General features: G+C 43.3%; 2 protein-coding genes across 2 annotated transcripts in view; one reads left to right on the top strand and one right to left on the bottom strand.

Annotated features, from left to right (window-relative positions):
• The window catches only part of LOC132900376 (NACHT, LRR and PYD domains-containing protein 12-like), a 296,795-nt gene that overhangs the window by 121,009 nt on the left and 156,246 nt on the right, over positions 1-19,540 (top strand). The window lies entirely within an intron of this gene.
• rims2b (regulating synaptic membrane exocytosis 2b) overlaps positions 764-19,540 on the bottom strand; it is a 242,987-nt gene continuing 224,210 nt past the window's right edge. The window contains exons 34-35 of the mRNA XM_060942429.1: positions 9,304-9,443; positions 764-970 (exon numbers count right to left, since the gene is read on the bottom strand). Of these exons, the coding sequence (XP_060798412.1) occupies positions 764-970; positions 9,304-9,443 (347 nt within the window). The remainder of the gene's footprint in view (positions 971-9,303; positions 9,444-19,540) is intronic.

Raw genomic sequence — 19,540 nt, 5'->3', positions numbered from 1 at the left:
CCATCATTCTCTTTGAATCAACTGAAATTGGCTTTATTTTTATTGTCCTGGATTCATCCAGTTTAATGAATCTTAATCCTCTCTTTAGCCCATTACTGTTAGTCCAGATAGCTTTTTGTGCGTCAGGGTTTTTTTTTCTTTTTCTTTTCACCCAAGTTGTGGAAACAACACTGACATGAAACAGTACAGCCAAGGTTTGTCATCTTTCTCTTAAAAGCTGGACCTTTTGTTTCTCTTTTTGTTACATTATCCTAAGAGAGCTTCATTTTTCTTTGTCATGCTCCCAGCCACATACTTGTTGAGGAAGTCGAATTTTGGATTTCTGACCTCCAGCATAACCCTCGGTTCTTCTCTGTTTCTCAGGCTACCCCTTGTTGGTCCACATGGCTTTCTGTAGATGTCTTTTTCTCATTTCTCTACAGACATCCCAAGCTCTGGATAAATCACACTGTTGTCCATTTGAAAAGGAAACAATTCAGCCAAAGGTTGGTGTCTTTCCATCTCCAAAAAGATCTCTTCTGTTCAAGCTCAACATAATGTTATTCATCATCTTCTGTCCCACAACGAGTCGAGCTTTGGATCTCTGTGATCCAGAGAGCTGTCTGTCTCTCTGACATTAACGATGCTCGAACCCAAATGCTCGGCTCCTGTGTCTGTCCATTTCCTCATTTCTCTTTTGGCAGCAGGAAGAGGGTGGCATGTTCTTGCTCTTAGCCTTCCCACGGGACGCAGCGTGAAGCATGCAGAGGACTTCTCGGCACCATTATGAGCGAACATTTGATCTGTCAGTCGCTCCTTCAGGAGCTTTACTGCTCAAAGGAGCTAACGTCGGATCCACCAATGAGGTGGGTGGAAACAGTTTGTACCAGCCAATCACCATGTTGGTGAGCTCTAAATCGTCCAACAGGATCTGAGCAGCACCCATGAATGACTTGTGGTCCATGCGGCCATAATCTCCCCACACAATGATCTGAAAAACACAGCATGGGTTTGACATTTACAAAAGCCATTCAAGATGACCAACGTGCAAAATGTAACAAATTATTCAGAAATAATCACACAACCGCTGAGTAAAATGATGGGTTTACTCTGCTTTGGTTAATACAACAGAAAATAATTCATACACACTTCAGATTTTATTAGAAAAATAGCTTGAGATTATCGGAGCATCCTAAATCAAGTCCCCTAACGAGTGTCCAAGCTCTAGGATAAATAATAATAGTAGTAGTAGTAGTAGTAATAGTATGAGTATTGAGAACAGCAATGCTGAACAAACTACAAACATGGCCACCCAAGACTACAGTATCCATAAGCCACAGCGCCCCGTCACCGGAGTATTGAACACAGCTGAAGTTCATCTGTAATCAGAACAGTACTACTTAAACCCCTCTCTCACTCACTGCGAAGTATTGTTCTGTGTTCTCCAGTGCATACTGAGCCTTATCTCTGACTGCCTATTGTTATTCTGGTTCTCACTATCCTTCCTCGTCTATTCTTCCTGCCTAGTCTATGTTGTCCTGTTCATCGATCGACCGACCCTCACCTGTCCACAACCACGATTCTTGTCTCACGATTTGGCTTAGATACTGTTTGTTCCTCACTCTCCTCTGCATTTACATCTGTAAGTGCCTGCACTGTAACAGGATACTTCGCCTACAATGGATGTAGCCGAGGAGGCGAAACAAACTGCACTGAGCGCTCAGGGATATTTGTTGGGAGAACATCAACAGATACTTGCGGACCTCAACACACGGATGGCACAGCTTGCAGCTGTTATGTCATAGGTCCTCCTTCCATGCCCTGAGACATCTCCGAGCTCCGTAGCCCAGCTCCCCATCCCAGAGAGATTCACCAGTGATGCTCGCGCCTGTAGAGGTTTTCTGCTTCAATGCTCTATGTATTTCTCTACTATGCCTAATCTCTCTGATGAACATAAAATTGCAACGTTTCTCTCATTTCTCACTGGTAAAGTACTACAGTGGGCAAGTGCCATGTGGATCAGTGGAGGAGATCACAAGACTTCTTATGAACGGTTCCTCAAACTCTTCAAGCAAATCTTTGATCATGAACCAGAGGGAATTGAAGTCAGAGAGAACCTTCTCAATGTGAAGCAGGGTTCACGGAGTGTCACTGAATCTGCCTTTGACTTCAGAACTGTGGCAGCGGCAAGTGGATGGAATGAACCAGCACTTAAGGCCGTGTTTCGCCAAGGTCTCTGTCCTGAGGTACTTGGGGAGAATGCATGTAGGGATGAACAGTTAACCTTAGACTCCCTCATTGATCTAGGGGTCCGATTGGACCATCTGCTGACCAGTCAACCCTCTCTGAAGGAGACCTCCGTACCCGTTCAACTGTCCCATGAAGCTACACCAATGGAGGTTTCCAACACGTGTTTGAGACATTCAAATCTTGAATGGAGGGTCTCTGCTTTTACTGTGGGAGTTCAGAACATCAAATTCAACAGTGCCCTATTCACCCATCTCGCCCTAACCCAGTGGAAGCCCCGACACATGAGGTGATTCCTGAAAGAAAGTTTAACACTCGTTCATTTAAAGTACCAGTGTTGTTAAAGTTGCAGGCAGCCACACACATTATGTCTGCCTTTGTTGACTCAGGGGAAGAGGGGAATTTCATCAGCAGCATGATCGTCGAAAAATACGACTTGCTCACAATCCCTCTGCAGAGTCCACTCAGCATCCGAGCCATCGATGGAGGACCCATAGGTGATGGTTTCGTCACCACCCGAACCGCTCCCATTCACATCCAGGTGGGGGCACTCCATTCAGAACACATGTCCCTCTATGTCACAACAACCATGCATCACATCATTCTTGGCTTTCCTTGGCTACAACTGCATGACCCACTGATCTCATGGCAGAATAAGGAAATTCTTCAATGGTCTCCACATGTTTTCAGAACTGTCTTTCATGTCCACGCCTGTACATTGCATCAACGTCGGTTGAGAGTCCTCAACCAGTTTCCATGGTTCAAATCCCAGAATGTTACCAGGATCTACAGGAAGTCTTCAGCAAGGGGAAAGCTTGTGAGCTACTGCCCCACCAACTGTATGATTGTGCCATAAACCTCCTACCAGGTATGTCACCCCCGCGGGCCCGAATCTACCCTCTTTCTCAGAAGGAGCAAGCCACCATGGAGGAATACATCCAAGAAGCCCTTAACCAGGGTTATATTTGTCGATCCAAGTCCCCGGCCTCAGCAGGCTTCTTTGTGGAGAAATGAGGTGGTGGGCTCCGACCCTGCATAGATTAGAGGTCTCAATCAAGTCACAGTCAAATACCCCTATCCTCTTCCTCTTGTCTCATCTGCCCTAGAACAGCTTTGTTCAGCCAAGGTATGTTCCAAGCTCAACCTACGTAGTGCTTACAACCTAATTAGGAAGGATGACAAATGGAAGACTGCATTCAGCACAACCACCAACCATTTTGAGTACTGGGTAATGCCTTATGGCCTTGCTTCAGCACCCAGTGTATTTCAGTGCCTGATCAACAACATATTAAGGGATATGCTAGGAAGGTATGTGATTGCATACATTGACGGTATTCTGATCTAGTCCCCTGACAAGAGGAGTCACGTGGAACATGTCAGAGCAGTTCTCCAATGCCTCCTAGCAAACCACCTCTACATCAAGGCAGAAAAATGTGAATTTCACTGTAAGTGGATTTCCTTTCTGGGGTATATAATAAGTTCAGAGGGAGTCAACATGGACGCCTCCAAAGCCACTGCAGTCGCATCTTGGCCAGTTCCTATATCCAAAAAGGAGCTTCAACGGTTTATGGGCTTTGTGAATTTCTACCGTCGCTTCACCAGAGGCTTCAGCATGATCGTGGCTCCCCTAATGGCCCTGCTCAAGAAGGGACCAAAGAAGCTCCAATGGAATCCATCTGCTGAGGAAGCCTTCAATCAGCTTAAGAACAAATTCATATCGGCTCCGGTTCTACAACATCCCGACCCAACCAAGCCCTTCACAGTGGAGGTTGACACATCTGACACAGGAGTGGGAGGAGTCTTATCCCAACATTGCGGTGAAAGACAAAAACTTCACCCTGTGGCGTTCTTTTCCAAAAAAATCACTGCTGCAGAGAGAAATTATGATGTCGGGAACCGTGAACTACTAGCCATCAAGCTTGCTCTTGAGGAGTGGAGACACGGGCTAGAGGGAGCCACTCACCCCTTCATAATCCTCACAGGCCACAAGAATCTGGAGCATCTTAAAAAGGCTAAAAGACTAAACCGATGCCAAGCTAAATGGGCACTCTTTCACACGGTTTAACTTCACCATATCATTTTGTCCAGGCTTTAAGAATATGAAAGCAGATGCCCTGTCCTGCAGCTTCATCTCAGATCATCAAGATCCCCCCACCCACCCAGTTCTCCCCTCCAAATGCTTCTTGCAGTCCATTACGTGGGACTTGCATCAGGAAATAAGGAAGTCTCAACCCAGGACTCTTCCAGTCAGTCTTCCACCGGGCTTTCTTTATGTACCTAAGCATCTCCAAGAGTGACTTATCACTTGGGCATACACATCTTCCACCACAAGACACCCTGGCAGCCAAAGTACTGGTGGGAGAACATGCTCACGGAAATCAACCAGTTCATCACATCATGTTCCGAGTGTGCACAAGCAATGGTTTCACGAATTCCTCCAGCAGGTAAGCTTTGTCTGCTTCCAGTACCTCAGAGACCTTGGTCACACATAGCAATCAATTATATCACCGACTTACCACCATCACAGGGCAACACCACCATCATGAGGATAATGGACAGGTTCTCCAAGGCACTGAAATGCTTCCCTCTTCCAGGCATTCCCACAGCACTCCAGACAGCAGAACTATTGTTCCAACAGGCATTCAGATACTGTGGTATCCCTGAGAACATAGTCAGGGACAGAGGTCCCCAGAGGAGGTCAGGTCAAGTATTTGGTAGACTGGGAGGGCTATGGGCCTGAGGGACGAAGCTGGGTGGCAGCCAAGGACATCTTGGACCCCTTGTTAAAGCAGGAATGCCATGCTCAACACCCAGACAAACCCACACCTAGGGGGAGAGGGCACCCCAGGAAGAATGTAGCTCCCAGAGGGAACTCCTCGGGGGGGGGTTCTGTCAGTATGAGTATTGAGAACAGCAACGCTGAACAAACTACAAACATGGCCGCCCAAGACTACAATATCCATGAGCCACAGTGCCCCCCGTCACCGGAGTATTGAACACAGCTGAAGTTCATCTGTAATCAGCACTGTACTACTTAAACCCCTCTCTCACACTCACTCACTGCGAAGTATCATTCTGTGTTCTCCAGTGCATACTGAGCCTTATTTTTGACTGCCTATTGTTATTCTGATTCTCACTATCCTTCCTCATCTATTCTTCCTGCCTAGTCTACGTTGTCCTGTTCGCCAATCAACCGACCCTCACCTGTCCACAACCACGATTCTTGTCTCACGATTTGGCTTAGATACTGTTTGTTCTTCACTCTCCTCTGCATTTACATCTGTAAGTGCCTGCACTGTGACAGGATACTTCACCTACAATGGATGTAGCCGAGGAGGTGAAACAAACTGCACTGAGTGCTCAGGGACATTTGTTGGGAGAACATCAACAGATGCTTGCAGACCTCAACACACAGATGGCACAGCTTGCAGCTGTTATGTCGCAGACCCTCCTTCCATGTCCTGAGACATCTCCAAGCTCCATAGCACAGCTCCCCGTCCCAGAGAGATTTGCCGGTGATGCTTTCGCCTGTAGAGGTTTTCTGCTTCAGTGCTTTATGTATTTCTCTATTATGCCCAATCTCTCTGATGAATATAAAATTGCAAAGTTTCTCTCATTTCTCACTGGTAAAGGAAGTGAGAAATGAGAGAAACTAATTGGAAAAGTCCACCAAATAAAGGCCAGGATGTCATTCCAATGGTGTAGCATCTACAGTCCCACCAAAAGGCGCACGAAAACAAGTCCCACACCACCTGCACAGCAGCCGCGACACCATCGAGCAACATCGCTTAGAACACCATGCCAAGCACAAAAGCACTGCCGCACAGAGCGCTAGACAACCCAAGTTTATGGAACATAAACTCTTTGGTGGGAAAGGAGCCTGAGCTGGTGCGGAAGTTACAGAAATATTAACTAGATATAGTCAGGTTCACCTCAACACATGGTACAGGCTCCAGAACCAAAGTCCTGAAGAGAGGCTGGACTCTATTCTATTCTGGAGTTTTCTCCAACTTGAAGCCTCCATGACGATTCAAGTTGGAGCACATGCACTAAATGCTGTCTGTGTTTATGCACCGAACACCAATTCAGAGTATTCTGCCTTCTTGGAGGTCTTGGCTGGGGTACTGGAAGGCAGCCATTTGGGTGACTGTAATTCTGCTAGGGGACTTTGCCCACATGAGCATTAATGACAGTGAAACCTGGAAGGGTGTGATTGAGAGGAACAGCCCGCCCAATCTGAACCTGAGTGGTGCTCTGTTATTGGACTTCTGTACTAAGCATAGTCTGTCCATAATGAACACCATGTTCAAGCACAAGGATGTTCATAAGTACACTTGGTACCAGATAACTCTAGGTTAGAGGTTGATGATCAATTTTGTAGCCATATCATCAGACCTGTGGCCATATGTCTTGGATACTTGGGTGAAGAGAGGAGCTGAGCTACCAACTGATCACCACCTAGTAGTGAGTTGGATCAGATGGTGGGGTAAGACACCAGACAGACCTGGCAAACCCAAATGTATAGTGCAGGTATGCTGGTAATGTTTAGGAAAGCCCCCTGTCAGAGAGATCTTCAACTCTCACCTCCAGCAGTGCTTCTCCTGCATTCTGAGAGAGGCTGGGGATATTGAGCCCAAATAGACCAAAAATTCCATGCCTCTATTGCTGAAGCAGCTGTACAGAGTTGTGGTCACAAGGTTGTTGTTGCCAAACCTGGTGGTGGACACCAGTGGTTAAGAGACATGTCAAGCTGAAGGAGGCCTTCCAAGTCTGGTTGGTGCGTGGAACTCCTGAAATGGCTGACAAGTACCGACAGGCCAAACAATGTGTGGCTGCAGCAATTGTGGAAACAAAAACTCAGTTATAGGAGAAGTTTGGTGAGGCTAAAGAAGACAAAAGCAATTTACAGCAGGGAAGAAGTGCTGTTGATCTCAATTGGGGATATAGTCAGGCAGTGGAAGGAATACTTAAAAGATCTCCCAAACCTGTCTGACATGCCTTCTATAGAGGAGGCAGAGTTGGAGGACTCAGGGGAGGAATTGCCCGTAACTAATGGTGAGGTCGTTGAGGTAGTTACAAAATTCCTCAGTGGTAGGGCTCTGGGAGTGGATGAGATTTGTCCTGAGTTCCTGAAGGTTTTGGATGTTGTTGGGTTGTCTTGGTTGACATGCCTCTTCAACATTGCGTGGAGGTTAGGGACAGTGCCTCTGCACTGCCAGACTGGGATGATGGTTCCCATCTTTAAGAAGGGGGACCTGAGGGTGTGCTCCAACATTAGGGGGAATCACACTCCTCAGTCTCCCAAGGAAGGTCTATGCCAGGGTACTGGAAAGAAGGATTCATCCATTAGTTAAACCTTGGATTCAAGAGGAACAATGCAGTTTTTGTCCTGGCCATGAAGCACTGGACCAGCTCTTTACTCTCTCAAGGATACTGGAGGGTTCATTGGAGTTTGCCCAACTAGTACACGTGTTTTGTGGATTTGGAAAAGCCTTGCGGGAGGTGCTCCAGGAATATGGGGTACTGGGCCCATTGATACGGGCCGTTAGGTCCCTGTATGATTGGTGCGGGAGTTTAGTTCACTTTGCTGGCAGCAAATCAGACTTACTGTATCATCAGTGGGCACTGGACTCCACCAGGGCTGCCCTTTGACATATTAATTCTGTTCATAATTTTTTATGGACAGGATTTCTAGGTGCTGTCAGGGGGTAGAAGGTGTCCAGCTTGGGGGCATCAGGATCACATCATTGCTTTTTACAGATGATGCAGGCATTTTGGTTTCATTAAGTTGTAACCTCCAGCATGCCCAGGGATGGTTTGCAGCCAAGTGCGAGTCAGCTGTGATGAGAAACTGCATCTCCAAATCAGAGGCCATGGTCCTCAGCCAGAAAAGGGTCAAATGCCCTCTCCAGGTTGGGGGTAGGTCACTGTCTCAAGTGAAAGAGTTTAGGTGTCTTGGGGTCTGGTTCATGAGTGGGGGGGGAAAAGGAACAGGAGATTGACATGCAAATTAGTGCAGTGTCAGCAGTCATATGGATGCTTTACCGATCTGTCGTGGTTAAGAGAGAGCTGAGCCAAAAGGCAAAGTTCTTACCCTCACCTATGGTCACAAGCTCTGGGTAATGACTGAAAGGATGAGATTTCAGATACAAGCAGCAGAAATGAGCTTCCTCCATAGGATGTCCGGGCTCAGCCTTAGAGATCGGGTGAGGAGATTGGACATTTGGGAGATGCTCAAAGTACAGCCACTGCTCCTTCACATTGAAAGGAGCCAGCTGAGGTGGTTCAGGCATCTGTCTAGGATGCCTCCTGGATTCCTCCCAAGGGAGGTGTTTTGGGCATGTCCAACCAGGAGGAGACCCTGTGGCAGAACCAAGACCAGTTATAGGTATTATATTTCTCAGCTGTCCTGGGAATGCCTTGGCATCCCCTCAGAGGAGCTGAAGGAGGTGGCTAGAGAGAGGGAGGTTTGGGCATCACTTCTGAGCCTGCTACCCCCATAACCCATAGAATAAATGGCAGAAAATAGATGGATGGATTACAAATCCAAATTATAACCAAGATGTATTTCTTCTTGTATTAGGTATAAAAAAATGCCATATTAATAGATGCAAGGGTGTGTTAGATTAGATAAAACTTTCTTGATCCCTTTGGGTGGGTTCCCTCAGGGAAATTAAGATTCCAGCAGCATCATTACAGATAAACAGATAAAATAAATAGAGAAAACTTGTAGATAAATTAAAATACATTATTTACATATACAAATATAAAAAGAATAAGATATGGGGAAGGGGGGGGCGGCGGCAGCGGCGGCAGGAGAGATATTGCACTTTATATTGCACATTATATTGCACGTTGTCCGGTATTGCTTATTGTTAGGCTAGGCTACTGCTCCTTCCCATCCTCTGTCCTCCCGTTACCCCTCCTCCCCCCCAGAGATGAGTTTGTGTCTCTCTGTAACTTTGGTGGTGTTGAGTTGGTGCTTTTTCAATAATGTCATCTCTTTGCTCTTTCAAACAAAACAGGTGATGGTAAAACACAAACATTTTCTTTTCATGACACGTGTGTGAGGTTTACCTGTAACACTTTTCCTTCAGGACTTTCCTCAAACTGCAACTGCTGCTGATATAGAGGGTCCAGTGTTTTCCTTGCCAGCCGTGTCTTCTTCTTGTTTATACATTTCCCATTGTCCAGTAAATAGACTTTAACGTAGGGTGCTACAAAAAGTAAATATAAAACTATGAGATGAGCAGTAATATCTCTGGTTAAGAAATTGTTCATCTCTTCTGGCTTCTTAGCTGTAGCCTAAAGATAACCTACTGTGTAATGACTGTCCTTTTAACATTTTAACTATGCAGTAAAGTTCACGTTTATACAGTAGATCACAGTTAGTCCCACTGTGCCTTAAACCATGTCAAAACAACTGTGTGACATCACTGAAGAACTGGGTGTGATCTGAGGCAGACACATAGGGCACGATTCTCCCATGCACGCAAGTCAAAAAAGTGTGCACCTATGCAGTTTTCAGTCTACACAGATTCTCCCCTTAACTTACGTTCATGACTTACACACCACATAGGGTAGTTATGCACTTCAGATGGAGAAAACCCAAAATATGCGCATGTTATGTAAATGCTATGTACACACATTCTGCCCTGGATGTATGTGCTTTTCATCTATGCACTTTGAGGGCTGTAGTAAATGAAGCGCCACCACATGGCAAAACACCATATTGCCTTTTATGTTGGTAGCAGGTCTACTTTTAACATTACTATAAAGTAGTGCTTGAAAGTTTGCGAACCCTTTAGAATTTTCTATATTTCTGCATAAATATGACCTAAAACATCAGATTTTCATACAAGTCCTAAAAATAAAGAGAACCCAGTTAAACAAATGAGACAAAAATATTATACTTGGTCATTTATTTATGGAGGGAAATGATCCAATATTACATATCTGTGAGCTGCAAAAGTATGTGAACCTTTGCTTTCAGTATCTGGTGTGACTCCCTTGTGCAGCAATAACTGCAACTAAACGTTTGCGGTAACTGTTGATCAGTCCTGCACACCGGCTTGGAGGAATTTTAGCCCATTCCTCCATACAGAACAGCTTCAACTCTGGGATGTTGGTGGGTTTCCTCACATGAACTGCTCGCTTCAGGTCCTTCCACAACATTTCCATTGGATTAAGGTCAGGACTTTTACTTGGCCATTCCAAAACATTAACTTTATTCTTCTTTAACCATTCTTTGGTAGAACGACTTGTGTGCTTAGGGTCGTTGTCTTGCTGCATGACCCACCTTCTCTTGAGATTCAGTTCATGGACAGATGTCCTGACATTTTCCTTTAGAATTCATTGTTCCATCAATGATGGCAAGCTGTCTTGGCTCAGGTGCAGCAAAACAGGCCCAAACCATGATACTACCACCACCATGTTTCACAGATGGGATAAGGTTCTTATGCTGGAATGCAGTGTTTTCCTTTCTCCAAATATAATGCTTCTCATTTAAATAAAAAAATTCTATTTTGGTCTCATCCGTCCACAAAACATTTTTCCAATAGCCTTCTGGCTTTTCCACGTGATACTTAGTAAACTGCAGATGAGCAGCAATGTTCTTTTTGGAGAGCAGTGGCTTTCTCCTTGCAACCCTGCCATGCACACCATTGTTGTTCAGTGTTCTCCTGATGGACTCATGAACATTAGCCAATGTGAGAGAGGCCTTCAGTTTCTTAGAAGTTACCCTGGGGTCCTTCATGACCTTGCCGACTATTACATGCCTTGCTCTTGGAGTGATCTTTGTTGGTCAACCACTCCTGGGGAGGGTAACAATGGTCTTGAATTTCCTCCATTTGTGCACAATCTGTCTGACTGTGGATTGGTGGAGTCCAAACTCTTTAGAGATGGTTTTGTAACCTTTTCCAGCCTGATGAGCATCAACAATGCTTTTTCTGAGGTCCTCAGAAATCTCCTTTGTTTGTGCCATGATACACTTCCAAAAACATGTGTTGTGAACAGGTCAGGAATTTCACGAGGGCCATGAGGGCCATGGCCCTCGTGCCCTCTCAATTTGGCCTTGTGCCCTTGGAAAAAAATATCTGCCGTAAGGCCACAGTGGCCTTGATGCCCTGCGGTTTTGCGGTTTTGTAGTCTGCCTCGTGACTGCCAATAGGCTTTAACATCACCTGTGTCTATTGAGAAAAAAATACATCTTTTGATGACATTCTGGATTCTTATTGGGCAACTCATCAGTGGTGGATCGGACTCGAGCCTGGCATGAACCGCTCTGACATGCTATAATGACACCAATTGATCACCAGCCAACCAGGAGACTTAATCAAACGCATCCCCCGCCCACTTGTGTCCACGTCTGAGACATTCAATTTTCACAGAAGGAGGGAAGAAGTTGACTGGGGTAAGACTGTGATAAATTAACGAACGAATAAGATAGGAATTTCAACATATAGGGCTTAAGTTTGTTACCGTTAAATAAGCATTGCTTGTACAGTAACATTATGTCGTTACAACATTGACCCACTTTTAATGTGCCGAGTACCGACTGTAGCCGCTAACAAATGCTAATTAGCTTGCTGTCAAGTTTTTCCTTTGTCGAGCTTTAAGCGCAAGGTCATGGATGTTCCTATTGCTTGTTCCTGCAGTAATATGATACGTGATATGTGCTGTTGTCTGTTCATAGCCACTTTTTTAATCTATGCAGTTAGCATTGTTTTATCACTAGTATTGTATGTTTCTTTTGAACTTTCAGGTTAACAGTGTAATAGTGTTGCAGTGTTCTGCAAATTTGCAATTTAATATTTCAGATCTTGAGACATGAAAGTGCTATTTTAAAAAATAAAAGGTCAGAAATGTTTTCTTTGTCGTCTATTTAGTTCATTTTATTTCCTCAATAATTTTCCTTGATTGAGAAATCGGTCTGGGCTCTTATGGGTTAATCAGTAGCCTGCATGCTAGTATATGTTCCATTTACAGTCAAACATTCTGATGTACTCCAGGCTCAATTTTGATTAATCAAAAATCTGCGTAGTAGCAATAATAATAATAATAATAATAATAATACATTTTATTTATAAGCGCCTTTCAAGGTACCCAAGGACACTGAACAGTAAAAAACAAAACAATAGGATAAGAACAATAATAAGATCATGAGAACTCAATAATAACGTTATTAAAAATCAGAAAGAAAAGGCCAAGCTAAAGAGATGTGTTTTTAGCTGTTTTTTGAAAGTGGACAGTGTTGAGCACTGGTGTAGTAGTACAGTCTGAAGATGCTCTTGCACATTCGGTGTCAATTGAACAAAAATTATGGGAGGATATAGGTTTAATAAGTTTTACAATTTTTGAAGTGAGTGATGGATTGATAAGTTTAGATGTGTTCAATATTTTCTTATCTTCAGACATAATAGTGTAGGAGATGTTTCTTTACCTGCTTGATAGTTTCGACTGAGACTCCAGTCTTCCTCAGAAGAGTCATTAGTCCTTAAATTAAATTCATTATAGACGTGAACTTAAAATAATTGTTTTATTTTATGGCCTTGGTGCCCTGGCTCTTGGCCTTCATGCCCTCCAAAAAATTGACAGCACAAAAGGCCAAGTGGCCTTGCCCCTAAAATGACGAAATTCCAGACCTGGTTGTGAAGATCAGACTTTGATAGATCCCTGTTCTTTAAATAAAACAGGGTGCCCACTCACACCTGATTGTCATCCCATTGACTGAAAACACCTGACTCTAATTTCACCTTCAAATTAACTGCTAATCCTAGAGGTTCACATACTTTTGCCACTCACAGATATATAATATTGGATCATTTACCTCAATAAATAAATGACCAAGTATAATATTTTTGTCTCATTTGTTTAACTGGGTTCTCTTTATCTACTTTTAGGACTTGTGTGAAAATCTGATGTTGTTTTAGGTCCTATTTATGCAGAAATATAGAAAATTCTAAAGGGTTCACAAACCTTCAAGCACCACCATACATGCATAAATAAAGTTCAAAAATTTCTAAATTTTTGTGTAACTTGTTTTAAACTGTGATATTTCATGCAACTTTATATTACAACATTAAGCAGAAAAAAATAAACAGAAAAAATTACACCACATGGTGAAGAAGCCTGGTAAATAATTATTCCTATTAGAATAAAAGAGAAATATCAATTAAGATGCCGAATGCTCGCCAAGCATAAAGAAGATGGTCCTGATGATATTTGTGTTCAGTCTGTGGGTGAGACTTCTGCACATGTTGCTTTCAACAAGCAGGCCCTTAGGTCAGCTGATCGAGTCTTCACTCATTTGGATCCTGTAGTGGGCTATATGTACAAGACACTGGCGATTGCTCCAAGACAACGAGGGAGGCTCAGCCTCCTCTAAAAAATGACGAACATCGTGTAGGATGAATTGCGCTAGGCTTATGTTATAGCCGACCTTATAACATTGCTATTTCAGATCCAGAATCATAGAAATATATGTGCTCAACCCACTACAGTGCGAAATCATTCTGTTATAACTTTCCCCAGTTCGCCTAATGTGTGCGTGAGTTTTTTCCCCCTTGTGACAGCGCCATGCAGCCCAGCCTCAGTGGATTTCAATGGCATTTGGGAGCTCTGCGCTTTTCAATATCAAAATGCAAGACGGTTATTGGACAAATACTGCGAAAACACCCGCCCCATGGACTCCCAGCCTCACAATGGGAGGGACATGGCAGTTTCTGAGAGGAGACTGGTGATTGGTGAAAGTGGCCGGATATTTTCTTTGATTGACAGCTCGTTTCAAATATAAACAGGCAGCGGTGAATTTCAGTTCAGTCCCATGCGGATTCGCAAGTGCTGTGGTGTATTGTAAGAGATCAGCTTACATTTTGATTTCATTCATTACATACGGTTTCTACCAGCTTTTTTAGTTTGTATATATCTTCATTGTAAATAAAGTGTAAATATAGTGTTGTCAAGTTTGCTATCTTAGTTCCAGAAATTTCGTTTGAGTGACTGAACTTGAACTTGAGGGGGCTAGTCAGCTAGCAAGAAAGCTGCGCACGGAGGCCAAGCATTGCTGATTTAATTTTGGTGAAGCCATTTGCCAGTCTTCCTTTCGAGGAAAAAATTAAAATTAAAGAGCAGGGTAGACCAACGCCTCAAATTGACTTGATGAAAAAGGTAGGGAATAATACTCGTTCCTTTCAGCTCTCCTGGTACGAGAAAGTGAATTGGCTAACAGCAAGTGACCCACATCAACAACAGTAAATAGGTTACTTTAGTAATATGTCATGGATGGACCAAAAATATAGAATCTATTTAAAATGTTTATGCTGAGTATATTATATTGGAATATATATTTCTCTGGATATGAATTAAACATGGGCGGCACGGTGGTGTAGTGGTTAGCGCTGTCGCCTCACAGCAAGAAGGTCTTGGGTTCGAGCCCCGTGGCCGGCGAGGGCCTTTCTGTGTGGAGTTTGCATGTTCTCCCCGTGTCCGCGTGGGTTTCCTCCGGGTGCTCCGGTTTCCCCCACAGTCCAAAGACATGCAGGTTAGGTTAACTGGTGACTCTAAATTGACCGTAGGTGTGAATGTGAATGGTTGTCTGTGTGTCAGCCCTGTGATGACCTGGCAACTTGTCCAGGGTGTACCCCGCCTTTCGCCCGTAGTCAGCTGGGATAGGCTCCAGCTTGCCTGCGACCCTGTAGAACAGGATAAAGCGGCTACAGATGATGAGATGAGATGAATTAAACACAGCTACAATTTGGAAAACATTTTTAAACAAAAACACAGCCGAGAACATTTCACACTACAGACCTGGATTAAAAGTGAAGGGTTATCAAAATTGTCAATAAAACATTTCTCAGTCAAAATAAGTAAAATATAGGGAAAGTGTCATTGAATGAAATGTGTGGCACCCAGCTCTATGTTTGGCTCCCCAAGGTCAGTGCTTGTGCCTATTCCAGAACACTCTGCTGTTACTGCTAAGGTTCCTGACAAAGAGCTGCTTTCAATAATGATCAATTTTTAAACAACATGCCACAATTTTAAAATATAAAATGTTAAAATATACCCTCCCCCCAACACCACCATCATGTATATTGGACAGTAGGCTAATGGGCCAAAAGAACCTGTTATTTCACAGTTTGTGACCCTGCCAACAATCAGCCAGATCAGAGGCAAGAGTATGGGCAAAATTTGTGTTTTTTCTTTTTTCTTTTAAAATCTGGAAATATCGTAACCGACCAGCCTCCCCTGTTTGAAAGACTACCAGCCGCCACTGGTACAAGAAGAGTATTCCAACCTTGTCTGGATATAGTGGGACTCACTGATGAAGTGCATCCTGCGATTTTGCTTTGACCATGAAGCCATCATCCACCTGTGCAGACTCCTGGATGAACAGCTTTCCAGCCACAGTAATCACACATTCTACCCAACATCGCCATCATTACCTTACGCCCTACGTTGATCAATGGCAGTGCATTACCCAATGAGAGATTACTGTATAGTAGTGGCTCTTCAGAGGAGGCAATATCGCCTCTGAAATTTGAGGGGGGAATAAAGGGTTATATGTGATAACACACCATTTAGTTTGAGATTCTCTGTGTCTTTCATATGTTCAGATTTTGTTACCTCTGGGTTGGATTATTGTAATGCCTTACTGTCTGGATGTTCCAGTAGGAGCATAAAGAAGCTCCAGTTAGTTCAAAATGCAGCAGCAAGAGTCCTTACTAGAACTATAAGTTATGACCACATCACCCCTGTCTTATCCACACTGCATTGGCTCCCAATCAAATTTCGTATTGATTATAAAATACTACTATTGACCTTTTAAAGCACTGAATGGTCTTGCACCACAGTACCTGAGTGAACTTCTGCTCCTCTATGACCCGCCACGCCTACTTACATCAAAAGGTGCAGGCTATCTGCTGGTACCCCTTATCGTGAAGGCTACATCGGGGGCGGAGCCTTTTCTTACAAAACCCCACAGTTATGGAACAGCCTTCCGAGTAATGTTCGGGATTCAGACACAGTCTCAGTGTTTAAGTCCAGGCTGAAAACATCTGTTTAGTCAAGCCTTTTGTTAATAGTTTTTATTAGGTAAAAGAGTAGATCTGGAGGATCCTCAAACAGAGTGTTTTGGTAAACTGTGATGTATGGATGATGTCACCCTCCCCACTCTCACTCGAGTTTGTTGACGGTGTAGTGGCTGCTGCTTTATGTCCCGGGGCTCCCTCATGCCTGTGTTACCTTCTGGCTCTCCCCTTTTAGTTATGCTGTCATAGTTTTGCCAGAGTTCCTGCTTGCACTCAGCGCAAAATGTATCCTGTTCTTACTCATTAGCTGACATTGGGCATACCTAACAATGTGTTTTCTCTCCCCTCCCCCCCCATATCTGGCTGGAGTCTCATCACATCACTCCTGTGGAGGACGGCCCCATATGGACAGTCGAAAGTCGCACTTGGAAGACGCTCTAGACACTTACAGTAATACATCTATGGCTGAGGACTACAGTTGACTTGCTAACTTTAGGGCTGCAGTTGTCATGAATAGTTTTGCACTCAAGTTTCCATCAATGAAGAGTTTATAACATCAACAAAACAGACTTCATGCTAAAACTATAATGATTTTCCCGGTTTCACTGTTGTACTTTGTGACGATATAGCACACAGTTATAGAAGCGAGTCATTTATAATCACGCTATCTGTTATCACCCAAATGAGGATGGATTCCCTTTTGAGTCTGGTTCCTCTCGAGGTTTGTTCCTCATGTTTTCTGATGGAGTTTTTCCTTGCCACTGTCACCACAGGCTTGATCATTGGGGATAAATTAGGAATAAAACTGGCTCATGTTTAAAGCTTTTAATTTTCTGTAAAGCTGTTTTGCGACCATGTCTGTTGTTAAAAGCACTATACAAATAAACTAACTTGATTGTAACACTGGCTTTATTGGCTGGTGCTTTCATCATTATGCATAATCTTATGCTTGTCTTTGTGCGCCAGTTATTTTTGGTTTTAATTGACAGTGGTAGTGGTAGGTGCAGAGGCCAGATGATATTTGTGTTCAGTTTGTGGGTGAGATTTGTGCACGTTTTGAACAAGCAGGCCCTTAGGTCAGCTGATTGAGCCTTCTCTCATTTGGATCTTGTAGTGGGATGCATTTACAAGAAGAGTGTGTGTGTGTGTGTGTGTGTGTGCATGCACATGTTGCATAGTCTGTGTCCTCAGTGAAATTAGCCAGCAGCTGCTATTGATTACTAATGCATTTTTAATACTAAGCTTCTCAGCATGAGAACATTGGAACATGCATGTTATTGCACATTTTCCTCAATAGTGTATTTTTATTTATGACTTTCCAAACATGTTTTTATTTATGAATCTCCATAAATAGACCCACGTGTCATTTTGTATATTTACTTTTGGGGGGGCCTTCTTATACAATACAACTAATGCCTTTGCATGTAGACTCATCTGTGTTGGTAAACAACATTATAGAGACCTTTGACCCTCTGCTCCAATCACATAAAGTCACGTGCCACAAGCAGAGGGTCATTCCTTGACTAGGACTGGAGTAAGCCAGTTGAAAATTCGGGTAAGTCCGAGTCCTTATGTGTTGGAACAAAAGTTTAGTCTCTATAAAGTCATTTACCAACACAGATGAGTCTACATGCAAATATAAGAAATGATTTTGGCAAGAATTGCTTGAATTCTGTTTGAAATTGAGAAAACATGCAAAAAGATCGCACGCTAACAGAACCATCTAAGATTCAACTTGCATTGTAAACATCACAATATTAGTCAGTCAAGTTTATTTGTATTGCGCTTTTAACAATAACCATTGTCGCAAAGCAGTTTTACAGAATTTGAACAACTTAAAACATGAGCTAATTTTATCCCTAATCTATCCTAATATTACACCCGTCAGACACTGTAAAAGGAACTAAGGCTTTGAACATCAAGAGAGCGGAGAAACAACTTTTGAATGTGAGAATTGGTCAGAACATACAAAAACTTAATTATTTGAACCAGGAAAAATCCCACTTGGATTCCAAATTAGAAGATGCGCTTCCCGCGACGCTAGTGGAAGAGGTCAGGTCAAAGGTTGAAGATTTACAAATCTGGGAACAGGAGTATTTGAACACAAGGCAACAGAACAAATATGCCTGACTCGTACTGAAGGAAGCAGCACACAAAAACAATCCCAAAGAATCTGGTTCCATTGTGTCAGTGTATACACAAATGGGTCAAAAACTGCTCAGATTGGTTGCTTAAAGACCCAGAATTGTCGGTATTAGCAAAAGGACTGAATTTCGCGGCCACAGACAACAAAAATTCCGTGGTAGACATAGTGACACAAACTGAGGTAGCTTGTAGGAAATTACCAGAACGAGAGGCCAACGTACTCAGAGCCAACGTTAACAACATTCTTACCTGCCCAAAGAAGACCGAATCCAACCTATCAAAGGAGGAGAGGGAAGCGCTAAAGACCCTTAGAAAAGACAAAAACATTGTGATACTCCCTGTGGACAAAGGATGGCTAACTGTTGTGCTAAATAAGACAGACTACAAACAAAAAGTGTGAAGACCTTCTCAGTGACTATTCCACTTACCGCAAGTTGGGAAAAAGGGACCCTACACAGAAGTACAAGAAAGAACTCATCTCGACTCTACAACACATCGAAAAAGAAGGTGGGATTAATAGGATTACATACAGACAACTGTACCCTACCACTGAAATACCACCCAAGTTCTCCAGCCTACCTAAGGTTCACAAGCCAAACGTACCTCTGAGAATGATCATACCAGTGGTGCTTGAAAGTTTGTGAGCCCTTTAGAATTTTCTATATTTCTGCATAAATATGATCGAAAACATCATCAGATTTTCACACAAGTCCTAAAAGTAGATAAAGAGAACCCAGTTAAACAAATGAGACAAAAATATTATACGGTACTTGGTCATTTATTTATTGAGGAAAATGATCCAATATTACATATCTGTGAGTGGCAAAAGTATGTGAACCTCTAGGATTAGCAGTTAATTTGAAGGTGAAATTAGAGTCAGGTGTTTTCAATCAATGGGATGACAATCAGGTGTGAGTGGGCACCCTGTTTTATTTAAAGAACAGGGATCTATCAAAGTCTGATCTTCACAACACATTTGTGGAAGTGTATCATGGCACGAACAAAGGAGATTTCTGAGGACCTCAGAAAAAGCATTGTGATGCTCATCAGGCTGGAAAAGGTTACAAAACCATCTCTAAAGAGTTTGGACTCCACCAATCCACAGTCAGACAGATTGTGCACAAATGGAGGAAATTCAAGAC

Source organism: Neoarius graeffei, chromosome 16, assembly GCF_027579695.1.
Source record: "Neoarius graeffei isolate fNeoGra1 chromosome 16, fNeoGra1.pri, whole genome shotgun sequence".
Classification (NCBI taxonomy): domain Eukaryota; kingdom Metazoa; phylum Chordata; class Actinopteri; order Siluriformes; family Ariidae; genus Neoarius; species Neoarius graeffei.
Note: the sequence above shows the minus strand (reverse complement) of the source record. Positions and strands in the feature narration are given on the sequence as shown.